This window comes from Micrasema longulum, unplaced genomic scaffold, assembly GCF_059751315.1.
Source record: "Micrasema longulum isolate JH-2025_06_02 unplaced genomic scaffold, ASM5975131v1 h1tg000927l, whole genome shotgun sequence".
NCBI lineage: Eukaryota > Metazoa > Arthropoda > Insecta > Trichoptera > Brachycentridae > Micrasema > Micrasema longulum.
In genome coordinates this window covers 264,203-276,820 of record NW_028278118.1, presented here as the reverse complement: position 1 = coordinate 276,820, position 12,618 = coordinate 264,203, and the positions used below count along the sequence as shown (strand labels likewise).

Below are 12,618 nucleotides of genomic sequence, written 5' to 3'. Positions count from 1 at the left end.
CCCTCAATTTTAAATCTGGAAATAAAATATATCACTTTGTTTAGTTTAGTTAGAATATAAGTTTAGGTTTACAATTGTAAAGCGCCCTTGAGGTGATTTTTTACAAAAATGGCGTAATATAAATCAGCCAAATAATATTATTATTAAGGTTAGTAGGTTAAAAAAAACATAGAGTAACAAGAGTATAAGTTAAGAACGGAACCTACCTAAATGTTTCATTATTTAACAGCCATATAACTTCAAACAATCATTCATTATTGTCTATTATTATTATTGTTATATTATATCTGTGGTTCTCTCGTCAAGCACTCAACAGCACGCGTCCGTATATCGGGGATACAAAATACATAAATTACAATATTATTGGACGATGAAACTAAGGTATTACGCAGAGAAGTAAGTAACAATTCAAGCATGTAAAGTAGAACAATATATATGTTTTTTCGCTGATGTGTGGGCCCTGCTCGGTATGGCAGATGACGGTAACCCGACTTCTAGGCTTATAGATCGACCATTTTCTTCATATTTCTTGTTTTATTGCTTTGATGGGTAAGAATATAAATTAGACGCGATGGTTGACCAATAATAAGTTATACTATTTGGATTTCCGAACACATTTTGGGAGTAGAGATGTATCTGACCGTTATTATTTTATTGTTAGGCATGTTTTACAGCTATGCTTCACGCGTGGGCAGTGCTGAGTACATAAAATAATAATAGCCCAGAAATCGCGTACGCGCATCAAACTGAAACCCATTAGTTACTCTGTAGACGTCGGTTAGTACGCAACTGCCGATTTAAATTCAATCACGCCGTATTGTGTCGTTTTTAAGTGTCAAAATACTGCTGGAATTGAAAGAAAATAGGCTGGGATCACATTTCACGTTAGCACAAATATATGTTATTTAAAATTTTAATTATTTTACCGTCTGTCAGATTGGTAAATAAAACAAGGAAGACGTTTTGTTGCTATTGCCGGGGAGTCGATTTTTTTACCAGGTTTTCTAATAATAAGCCTTAGTATAGATTTTATCTAAGGAAAGAGACCAAACTATGCATGTCACAAGTTACAATACGAAAAATATTAAATTACAGTATGACGGGATTGTGTTTTTTTTTTACATTTTTACATTATTTTTTTTTGCACCACAACAGGCCAGGAGGCCTAATTACAGTGGTGAATTACATCACAGGAGCACCCAGGCTTGAGAAAAATCACATTTTAATTTTTGTTTCTCACCGGGAATCGAACCCGGAACCTTCCGTGCGTGAGTCAAGCGTCTTGACCACTACACCACGGAGGCCGCCAAACATTACATTAACAGTAAAATTGTCACACTCATTAAAAAGATAATCCTCCCAAACTCCAACTGCCTTGAAGTCAAATTGCCTGCCTTTGAAACTATTTATCGTTCACCTCAAATATGGCCTCTTTCTAGAATCATCTTGTGTTTGTATATGAATAAACAAAATAAGTCATCATCATCATCATTCCTTTTCCGCACTTAATGGTGCATGGGGCACTGCATCGGTACACCAATCGCAGCGTATCTTGATCATTTTTGTAACATGAAGGTAAGATGATCAGTCCAAGGACTATGAAATATTCTATTGTGAAAATACCCTTTTTAAATAAATATTTCATATCAACCATGTCGGTAATCGAACCCGAGACCTCTTGCATGGCAGGCTTACGCGCTGACCATTACACCACGAGGCCGACTTTGTAATTTTATATATTACAAAAAAAGTACCCATGTAATCTTTTAGTAACATTTTGCATTATGTAAATAGCGTTACACATATATCTACACAAATAACCTCGATGATGAACGCTGTAACACAATACGAAACGTCAGTAAATAGTACGAACGGCATGATAATCCAGAAAATCGTATTGTGCATCTGAACGGCTGTGAAAATCTTAGAAGTTTTATTTAATTTACATTCGTATTTCGTGTTTTTTATTTACTTTAAATAGTTAATCACCGCAGTTTCAAGTTGAAACTTACTCATGCTGTTGTGGCCAGTGGTTCAATTTTCACGATAGTTGTTCCCATGCATTCGTTCGTTAATCTGTAGTTTAATGTCGCGCCGATAGATGGCGGGATGGTTTTTCGCTCAGTTGGATTACCGGATTGCGATATTGATCGCCTGATTTTTGGCAAATGGCCCGTTGTGTTTTTCGAAAACGCGTTGAGACAGTTTTTAGCTCGCGCTCTTTTTTTTTAATAACCCGCTAAGCTCTATTTTGAGGCTTGTCAGCAGGTGGGATAGAGGGGATATGGAAGGAGATTATGAAAAATACACCACAACACCCAGACAAATTGAGAAAAAAATCTTTCTTGGATATTTTTCTTGCAACTAGCAGGAATCGAATCTGCGACACCAGTTTCACAGTTCGCCGTCTAACCAACTGCGCCACAGCGCCTGTCAACTCTGATTTATGTTTGTCAAGACAGGTTTCTTCTTGAAGATCTTCATCGCTGCATTGTGCTAATCCAACCCAAAGAAATCCTCAACGAAAATATGGATTGTAGTCGACGCCATAAGATATTCTAAGATCAGTTTTCCAGATCTTTTTTGACGGCAAATAATTTTCGTATGTTGAACTGCTGGCATATAAACAGCTTAACGCATCGCATTAACAAAGTATAATAAGGTTGAAACCTGACTATTTACACGTGACTTAGCTTATTATACACATGTTTATTTAAAAAAAATTAAAGCCCGCCCTAGCGTTTAATATAAAATAAAAAAATAAATTATTTTCACCAATGACCGGGTTTCGTCGTGACCAGTCTGACGCGGTGTCGGTCAAGGCGAAACCGGGTCGCTGATAAAAATTATGAATAAAAGTGTAATAAAACTCTGTAGATTTTTTAATTATTACATTTCTTATGATTTCCAGGATATTTACGGTGAGATTTTACAAATATTGACTTGGTTTTTCTTCAAAGAAAAGCTATGGAAATAGCTTCAGTGTACATTAAAGCTGAACCGGGAGCTGGCGATGTAGAACAAGATATTCTTCATACTGAGGAAGAGGTGCCATGTTCCCAGGGAAGTGAGGAGCGTGGTATTGCTACCGCGAAGGCTGAACCGGGGACTGGCGATGTAAAGGGAGATATTCTCCGTACTGTGGAAGGGGCGCCATGTTCCCGCGGAAGTGAGGAGCCAGGTGTTGCTACCGTGAAGGCTGAACCGGGGACCAGTACTGACCAGCCTAGGATAACCGGTGAAATAATTATCCGAACAAATGCGGATACTGGTTATCCTGACGTCACGGATTTCTTTCGTGTAAATGAAGTTGTACCAAGTAAGCTGTTTATTTATTTATTTGACAATTGTAGTATGTATTACTTAATAGGTAATTTAGACTGTAGACATAAGTTAGAAATTAATGAATAGAAAGCAGATAGCCGCTAAACTGCCGATATGTACAATAAAATAGATCCATATTATCCGCAGAAGCCATATTTAGCAATCGAATTGCCGTATTAATGCGTGAATTCCGTAATGCCTAGACTCCCATATTCCCTTCTCAAAAATGTTTTCCCTCTTTGTTGAAATAAATTTAAACATGAATAACTCCCTAGGGAGGAAATCCAGCCAATCTGCAAGCATTTGGACATACTCAAACAGGGTGAGCTTTATTATTCATGGTAAAATAAATAATAATTGCGTTAGAGACAGGTCTGAAGTTGTCTCCTCATTTAGTCCGATGGTTGAAAAAGTCGTTATTGCGTTACTTACCCTTCGATACACTCGGATGAAGTCTGGATGAAGTTCACTTGTCCTTACTGTTGTTTCAGGTTTACAAGCAATACAGAAATTCTCTTCAAAAACGCACAAGTCAACTCACACTGATGAAGAACTATTCTCATGCTCGGAGTGCCAATACAAATGTTCATCACTAAGTAACTTGAAATCGCATATGTTAACTCATATTGGTAAGAAACAGAATAATATTTTTATAAACCTAGTTTATACCGAGAAAGATATTGAAAAGAGGGTTAGTCCCGGGAACAGGGTAAACGGTGCACTGAAATCTACTTTGGCAAACAAATGTTTATCGCAGGAGGCTAAACTAGCAGTTCGCAACGGAGTTCTAGTGCCAGTCTAATTTTCTTGCCTCCTCTTTCACAGTAGTAGCCGCTCGATTGTGGAATAATCTACCCACTAATGTTAGAGACGCCCCTTCTTTATTTACATTTAACTCACTATCTAAATATTTAAATTGTTCCTTTATCCTTCTTCTTTCCTTCCCATCCCCTCTCCTCTCTTCATAGTATGGTGATTATTTTTTTTAATATATTTTCATTTTGTTAATCTTTGTTTTTAATTTTTGTATAAAATTATAAGATTCAATATGTCCATGTATAAAATGTTTCCCTCGGCACGTGACACCCCAGTGAGGGAACATTATTCTGTACAAAAAAAGAATACAAACAATGTAAAAGTATAAATAAATAAAATAAATAAATAAATTTATAATCTTCTCAAGCTGCCTTAAGACAATATGCCCGCCCTTGTATGTATATATTTATTGTATATGTATAAAAAGTGTCAAATAAATTAATAAATAACTCTAATGTATGGGAGCGAAGTATGGAATTGGAAAAATGATGATGAAAGTGAGTTGAATGCTGTCGAAATGCGATCCCTCAGGCGAATGTGCGGTAAAACGATGTATGATAGGTGCATAAATGTCGAGATCCGTGAACTATGTAAGGCTGATACTTGCAGAATCAAGAAAGGGGAGCTGCGTGGGTTTGGACACGTAGAGCGAATGGACAGCGAAAGAACGGCTTAAAAGATCTACGATGCGAATATTGATGGATACAGAAAACGAGGAAGACCGAGAAAGACATGGCGCAATCGAGTCCATCAAATACTTGAAGATGGACATGTCATAAGTAGGAATAATCGGCGCGCGTGCATGAGAAGAAGTATGAATGTAAAGGAAGCGAGGTCTGTATGCCAAGATAGAGTAATATGGCGTTCTATCCTCTCTGCCTACCTCTACGGGGAAACGGTGTGATGGTTTGTTTGTTTGTTTTTAAACGTAGTTTAAAATCACTCACATTTATTGACTCATTCTGGTGAGAAGCCATTGTCTTGCTCAGAGTGCCTATAAAAATGTTCAATTATTTTTAAAATTTAAGATTTTAGATACAAAATTGTCATATAAAAATAATTGTTTGCTTCAAATACATAAAGACAACATAAATAGTAGTGTTTCTAGGTCTCAAAGCGTAATTACGCGACCTAGAACAGGTGGTAATATAATTCACAAATTAAAAACAACTACTGCACAACATCATTATACTTACAGAGGAATATTTTTCTTTAATGAAATGAATAAAGAAAAATAAAAGTACAGTCAGGAATACAATATATTTAAGAAAGAAGTGAAACGATACATTTATAATTCTTCTTTGTGTAGCACTGATTAAAATCACCGTTTATATTTTTTTCGTAATTTATATATGTTATCCTAAAAATATTAATAATTCAAAATAAAATAAACAAACTATTGTAAGACGTCACTCGCCATTATGTAAACAAGAATTGTTTTTTTCTTTTACGCAATGGGAAACGATAATGTAAATATATGTATTCAATTAATGTAAAAAATGTATTTAGTAAAAATATTTTATTAAAATTTGTTATCAAAAACAAAATAATAAATAAAAAAAGTAATTTGAAATCACATATATTAGCTCATATTGGTAAGAAGCAGAATAATGATTTTGTAAACGTGGTTAAAAATCACTCACACTTATTCACACATCGGTGACAAAGTTCTCTCACAATAAATAGTAAAAATTCTTCCTCGAAATAACTACTACTACCATCACGCCATTTCCCCGTAGGGATAGGCAGAGAGAATGGACCGCCACACACGTCTATCCTGGCATACATTCCTAGCTTCTTCCACATTCATACATCTTGTCATGCCCTTCGGTTCTGTCTGCTTTTGACTTGACCAGACTTAAGATTTTGGTCTGATCTGATCATGCCACGTCTTCCTTGGTCGTCCTCGCCTCACGTTACCGTTCATTTTCGCCATATATGGCCTTAATTCTCCAATAACCCGTCTTTGTCGTATTGTTAACTCGAGACAAGATCATCTGGACTTTTTTGGTTTAAGTTTACAACAATTTAAACGAGCACTAAATAAATAGTCCAGATCTTGTCTCGATGTCCCTTATGCTTGTCAATGCTTCTTTCTTTTTTTTAATGTTTTAAACTGAGCTTTTATTGTAATATTTAAACCCTATAAATTGTATACATGGACAATGTCCGTTAATGAATAAATAAATATATATTTGTTTTACCATTCTTTCGTCGTCCATTCGTTCTACGTGACCAAACCATCTCAGAGACCCTTTCTTAGTGTAATCAATTATACTTGACTCAGATTTACACTCTCGCCTGATTTCATCATTCGTAACCCTGTCATACATTGATTTCCCACACATTCGTCTAAGAGATCGCATTTCAACCGCGTTCACACGGCTTTCATCCTTCCTCTGCCAGTTCAATGTTTCATTTCCATACATAAGTGTTGGGACTAAAACTCCATTGTGCACCGTCAGTTTAGCTTCGATTGACATATTTTTATTAGCAATTACTGTGCTTAGTGCTCCGTTTATTTTGCTGCCCGCATTCACTCTCCTTTAAACATATTTTTCTACTTTGCCATCTCTTGAAAACATGCTTCAAAACATGCTTGAATATTTGCTCGAAATTTCACTGTAAAAATTTTATTCGAAAAAAATTACCGCATTGATGAAAAATTGCACTGAGTTTTTCTAAACCAATAACCAGTTTTATTGTTATTGTTTCAGGATTACGAGCAATAGAGAGAAACATATCTTGTTCTAAAACTCCTAAGTTGACTCACACTGGTAAGAAACCATTCTCATGCTCAGATTGCAAATATCAATGTTTTTATCAACGTTATTTGAGATCACACATGTTGACTCATACTGGTGAGAAGCCATTCTCATGCTCTGAGTGCCAATATAAAAGTTCAAAAAGAAGTAAATTGAAATCACACATGTATATTCATTCTGTAGAAAAACCGTTCTCGTGCTCGGAATGCCAATATAAATGTTCCAATAAAAGTTATTTAAAAAAACATTTGCTAACTCATACTACTGAAAAACCTTTCTCTTGCTCTAAATGCCAATTTAAGTGTTCAAATAAAATGTATTTAAAAAAACACATGTTAACTCATACCGGTGAGAAACCTTTCTGTTGCTCGGAATGCCAATATAAATGTTCAACAAAAAGTTACTTGAAAAAACACATTTTAACTCATACTGGCGAGAAACCATTCTCTTGCTCGGAATGCCAATATAAATGTTCAAATAAAGGATATTTAAAATTGCACGTGTTAACTCATACTGGTGAGAAACCATTCTCTTGCTCGGAATGCCAATTTAAATGTTTAAATAAAAGATATTTAAAATTGCACATCTTAGCTCATACTGGTGAGAAACCATTTTCATGTGCAGTGTGCAAATTTAGATGTAGACAAAAAGGTGGTTTAAAATCACATATGCGTACTCATTCTTGTGAGAAACCATTATCATGCTCGGAGTGCCATTATAAATGTTCAAAAACTATATTTTTAAAAAAACACATGCTAACTCATACTGGTGAGAAACCATTCTCCTGCTCAGCGTGTCAATATAAATGTTCACAAAGAAGTAATTTGAAGTCACACATGTTGACTCATACCGGTGAAAAACCATTCTCATGCTTAGAGTGTCAATATAAATGTTCAAATAAAAAGGGTTTGAAATTACACATGTTTACTCATACTGGCGAAAAACCATTCTCATGCTCTGAGTGTCAATTTAAATGTTCGCGTAGAGATAATTTAAAAACTCACAAGTTAACTCATACCCGCAACAAAATACTCTCCTGCTCTGATTGTGAATACACCTCTTCCAAAAAACGTGATCTAGTTCATCATTCGTGTAATCACATTAGTAAGAAAAATCTCCAATAGTGTAAATTTTCTGTGATATTTTATCGTAAAATTTATAAATGATAAGTTGATCATTAATTCAACATAGTTTACGAGACTGACATACTGACATTTCTTAGTAGAACTGAATTTTAATTAAATAAAAATAGACCTCTGAGATCATGAGAATGGCAGTTAGTGTGTAAAGTGGCCACATAAACCAGCCAATAACCGATCATAAGCCCTGTAAATGCCTAGACTTCCATATTCCCTTCTCAAAATATTTGTTAATGTTTTTCCTCTCTGTTGCAACAAATTTATGTTATTTTATGTTTAATATTAATATTGACTTTGTGGTCAAATAATTATTAAATATTTATATATAACCACTTACCGACTTTTTTATTCAGAAATCATTACTTAAAAAACCACACTCACGAAGGATGAGACACCAAAAATAAAATAAAATACTTAAACTCATTAAAATAACATTATATCAATACATTTGTTAACCCATAGAAAATTTGTTAATAATGATCCTTGAGATAAAAATAACTTTATTTAATTTACTTACATATAACTTTGAATTATGTATCCTTACCTCTGTTCTGTATAAATACATTTAACTTTTTAATAAAGATACCAGTCTCGAAGATGTCGCGAAAGCGATGAAACCGGTCACTGGATATTCCAAATTTGTGGATTACAGCATCACTCGTGTTTTATTTATATAATAAATTACAATGAACTTCCATCAAGAATTTTCACTTAAAAACATAAATGTTTTCGACTTTTCCATGTCTACCGGTTTCGAGACGTACCCGTCTCTTCGTCAGGACACCAATTAAACCAACATGCAAACCAACATGCAAAACCCACTATACACCTTCACCATAGTTGTTGCACAAAAATATTAAACCAACACGACATGCATTTTAATAAGCACATGCACTGATTAGGACAAACATGCACTGATTAAATTATGATAATATTATTTTGTTTTAGAATTAATGAACAAAAGTAGAGGGGATGGAGGGAAGGGATAAGCTTAATAGGTTTAACAACAGTATTTTGAGTTTGTCCAAATTTTTGTAGACAAGGACTGGATTCAACTCCCTGGGGAACACGAATATCAAAATTTCTTGAGGTTCTTCCAACGTAAACTGAAGTACAAGAATTGCATTTCAATTGTTAAACACATTTTAAAGACTATAAAACTAGCTTATAGCTTAAAATAACTTATAGCTTATATAAATTGACGCCAACTAATCATTTCAAAGATGATGAACGTAAATTTACATTTTTTAGATTATAGTGCTTTCTATGTTTACTTTTGTATGGGTACTATTTACGTGTTTACTTATTTTTTAAATTACTTTAATTGTCATTATTATTATTTTTATTTTTTTAAATTTATTTTTTTATACAAAATGATTTTACTGTATCTCATATACTTATATTTTGTACCATTTAAGAAAAACATACATGAATTATTTTCCTTTTAAAATTTTATTTGCACACATTGCTAATTATTTTTATATCTAAATATGTTTTTTTATTATACAAAACTGCTGTGTTATATATTTAGTCTGTATGTAAAATAATACTTTTATTTTTAATTTTTAAGTTTTTCACATTATATTGAAATTTTTATATTATTTTAAGGTAAAAGGCACTGCGTGCCGTGTATGTTAATAAATAAACAAATAATATATAAAACTATGGTATAGGTGTATAGTGAGTTTTGCATGTTGGTTTAATTGGTGTCCTGACGAAGAGACGGGTACGTCTCGAAACCGGTAGACATAGAAAAGTCGGTAAGTGGTTTTGTACAAATATTTAATATCATTTATTTAATATTAAGATTAGATTTAATTTTGGTTTGTGACCAATAAATTATATTAATCGATGTCGTGTTTTACTCATATGCCCTCTCCCACTAGTAGTAAGTTGACTGAATCTCGGAAGAATAATCAACATTTGTATTGAGTATCTGATTACAAAATAAATTCTATGCCACGCAGATAGCGCGTAGTTTAATCTTGGTGGGGTTTTTTTAGTATTTATTTATAAATGTGCATGAAAGAACTGAAAGGCTTAAGAATGGGAGCCAAAGTGGGTGATTTCTACTACTACTACCACACGCCATTTCCCCGTAGGGGTAGGCAGAGATAATGGACCGCCACACACGTCTATCCTGACAAACATTCCTAGCTTATTCCACATTAAAACATCTTGTCACACTTGCTCTTCGGTGACCAGACTTAAGATTTTGGTTTATCTGATCATGCCACGTCTTCCTCGGTCGTCCTCGTCTCACGTTACCGTTAATTCTCGCCATATATACTTGTTTTACTATTCTTTCGTCGTCCATTCGTTCAACGTGACCAAACCATCTCAGAGACCCTTTCTAAATTTACATTCTCGCCTAATTTCATCATTCGTAACCCTGTCATACATTGATTTTTCCACACTTTCGTCTAAGATATCGCATTTCAACCGCGTTTTTTCAGCTTTCATCCTTCTTCTACCAGTTCCATGTTTCACTTCCAGACATAAGTGTTGGGACTAAAACTCAGTTGGGACTAAAATCATTTTTGAAAGTTCTATTGTTTTATGTACATTTCTATTTAATACATTTTTCCTTACAATATATTTCGGCGTAAGATCATAAAATACTTTTTATAAATATAAATACATTACGTAAGACTTCTTTATTTCCATCCAATTATTCTTTTTTCTCATTTGTTCAACTTTATTATATTTTATTTTTTCAGAATAACTCACATTGCTTTATATTGGAGTACTTCAAACCAAATGTATTAAAATAAAATCACTTTGTTTTTATGTACCACTTATATTTTTATAATTTGACAACCGACTAGTTTCGGCAATACTATGCCTTCTTCAGGGTCAATTACAAACTAACATAACATATATAACATTTTCACAGTGAGGGTAGAGTATGGCTACGGAAGTAGAGGGGAGAGGGGGTTTGTGTGTGGATTTAGGGAGAGGATTGTGTGTGGATTTTTACTAAGATTTATTATTAATTGTAGTAAAATTTTTATTTAAATCATTTCTAATCTCTAATATTCAAATGAATATCCTTTTTTGTTTGTATGTAAAATTTCGATGCCATCTTCGAAGTTGAATGAGTGACTATTTGTGAGGATATGTTTAGCGAACTCAGAAAAATTATTGTTTTTAAGACATTTCATTCTAAGACATAATCACTAGATCCTCAACACATAGACAACTTAAACAAATACAAACTAATACCACTTTCGGACAAAGGGATTTTGAGTATTATTCAATTAAAATCTTTAACCTACTTCCACTATCTATTAAAACAATTAGTAACGAGAAAATGTTTTAAAGGGCTATAAAAAAATGGATAGTGGAGCTAGGTAGAAGTAAAAAGGATTGTCTCATTCGGCCATACCAATATTGAATCAACTGCTCCACAAGTGTATAGCTTATGTTAGGTTTTTGTTATTTTCATTGTGTGTATTGTAATATAAATAATATAGATGTACATAAATACCTTGTTTTTAAAACTCCACAATCTATCTCCACAATAAATCTATTTATGTATGTAAATTTTTTGCTTTCCATTACCTTAATCTTATTTTTTAAACGTTTATTGTTTTTTTTAAATATTATTTAATGTATTTTATGGGATGACATTAATATTTTTTAGCCAAAACTTTTATTAAATGCAAATAGAAACCTTTAAATTCACAAAATTTCATTTCATTTATACCTATAGTTATGTTTTCTTCGGATTATGTGCCTATAAAATGTACTTATTAATAATTCAACATTTATAATAAATTACTTACGTAAAATTATCAATATTGTAAATACAAGAAATTGTCGATGTAAAATGCACATGTAAATTGGCGCAAGCTTACACTAAAACTAAGCCACCTAGTAAACTTGGCTTTCCTTTTATAGAAAGAGCAGGGTGGGCATTTTAGTAAAATAGTGCGTTGATTAAGTGCCTCATTACTGTATGTGAATTCCGACAATATTGTGTGGAGTTAGGATAAATGGCGCAAAAACGTAAAAAATATTACCCTAGTCATATTTTTAAACGGTTTCTTTGAAACGCGGTTGTTCTTAAATGGTAAAGAAGCTCACTGTTTATTTAAAACCGTAAAATCTTCCCGTTCTTTTGAAATGTATCAAAGGTTACAGCTGGTTATTACACTGTTTCATTGTTGCGGCATTACCCAACAAACAATGTATATTAGATCCAATGCCAACATGGCTTTTGAAAAAATGCATTAACCTATTAGCTCCATTTTTAACAGATTTATTTGATACATCCTTGGAGCGCAGCATTGTTCCGAGAGCCATAAAGAAAGCAAATGTAACTCCACTTTTAAAAAATTCACAACTAGATGTGGAAGATCTTTCCAGTTTTCGCCCTATTTCAAATCTTCCCATCGTATCAAAAATACTATAAAAAATAGTTTCTCATAGGCTCGTTAACTATATCGAGCGGAATTCTTTATTTTCGGTAAGGCAATCGGCATACCGACGTTTTCATTCCACGGAGACGGGAGTGATAAGAGTACTGTCTGACATTATAACGGCGGTGGACTCTGGTAATCTGGTGTTGA

General features: G+C 33.5%; 1 protein-coding gene across 1 annotated transcript; it reads left to right on the top strand.

Moving 5' to 3' along the window:
- Positions 1 to 295: 295 nt before the first annotated feature.
- On the top strand, positions 296 to 8,455 carry LOC148278122 (uncharacterized). Its single transcript, XM_088231869.1, has 4 exons — positions 296 to 396; positions 2,912 to 3,319; positions 3,816 to 3,953; positions 6,858 to 8,455. The coding sequence occupies exons 2-4, from the start codon at positions 2,968 to 2,970 to the stop codon at positions 8,027 to 8,029; spliced, it is 1,662 nt and encodes a 553-aa protein (XP_088087995.1). The 5' UTR covers positions 296 to 396; positions 2,912 to 2,967; the 3' UTR covers positions 8,030 to 8,455.
- The last annotated feature ends 4,163 nt before the right edge of the window (positions 8,456 to 12,618 follow it).

Coding starts and splice junctions, on each gene's coding strand:
- LOC148278122 (XM_088231869.1), top strand. CDS start 2,968: ATGGAAATAGCTTCAGTGTACATTAAAGCTGAACCGGGAGCTGGCGAT. Junction 3,320..3,815: donor TGTAAATGAAGTTGTACCAA/GTAAGCTGTTTA, acceptor CTGTTGTTTCAG/GTTTACAAGCAATACAGAAA. Junction 3,954..6,857: donor GCATATGTTAACTCATATTG/GTAAGAAACAGA, acceptor TTATTGTTTCAG/GATTACGAGCAATAGAGAGA.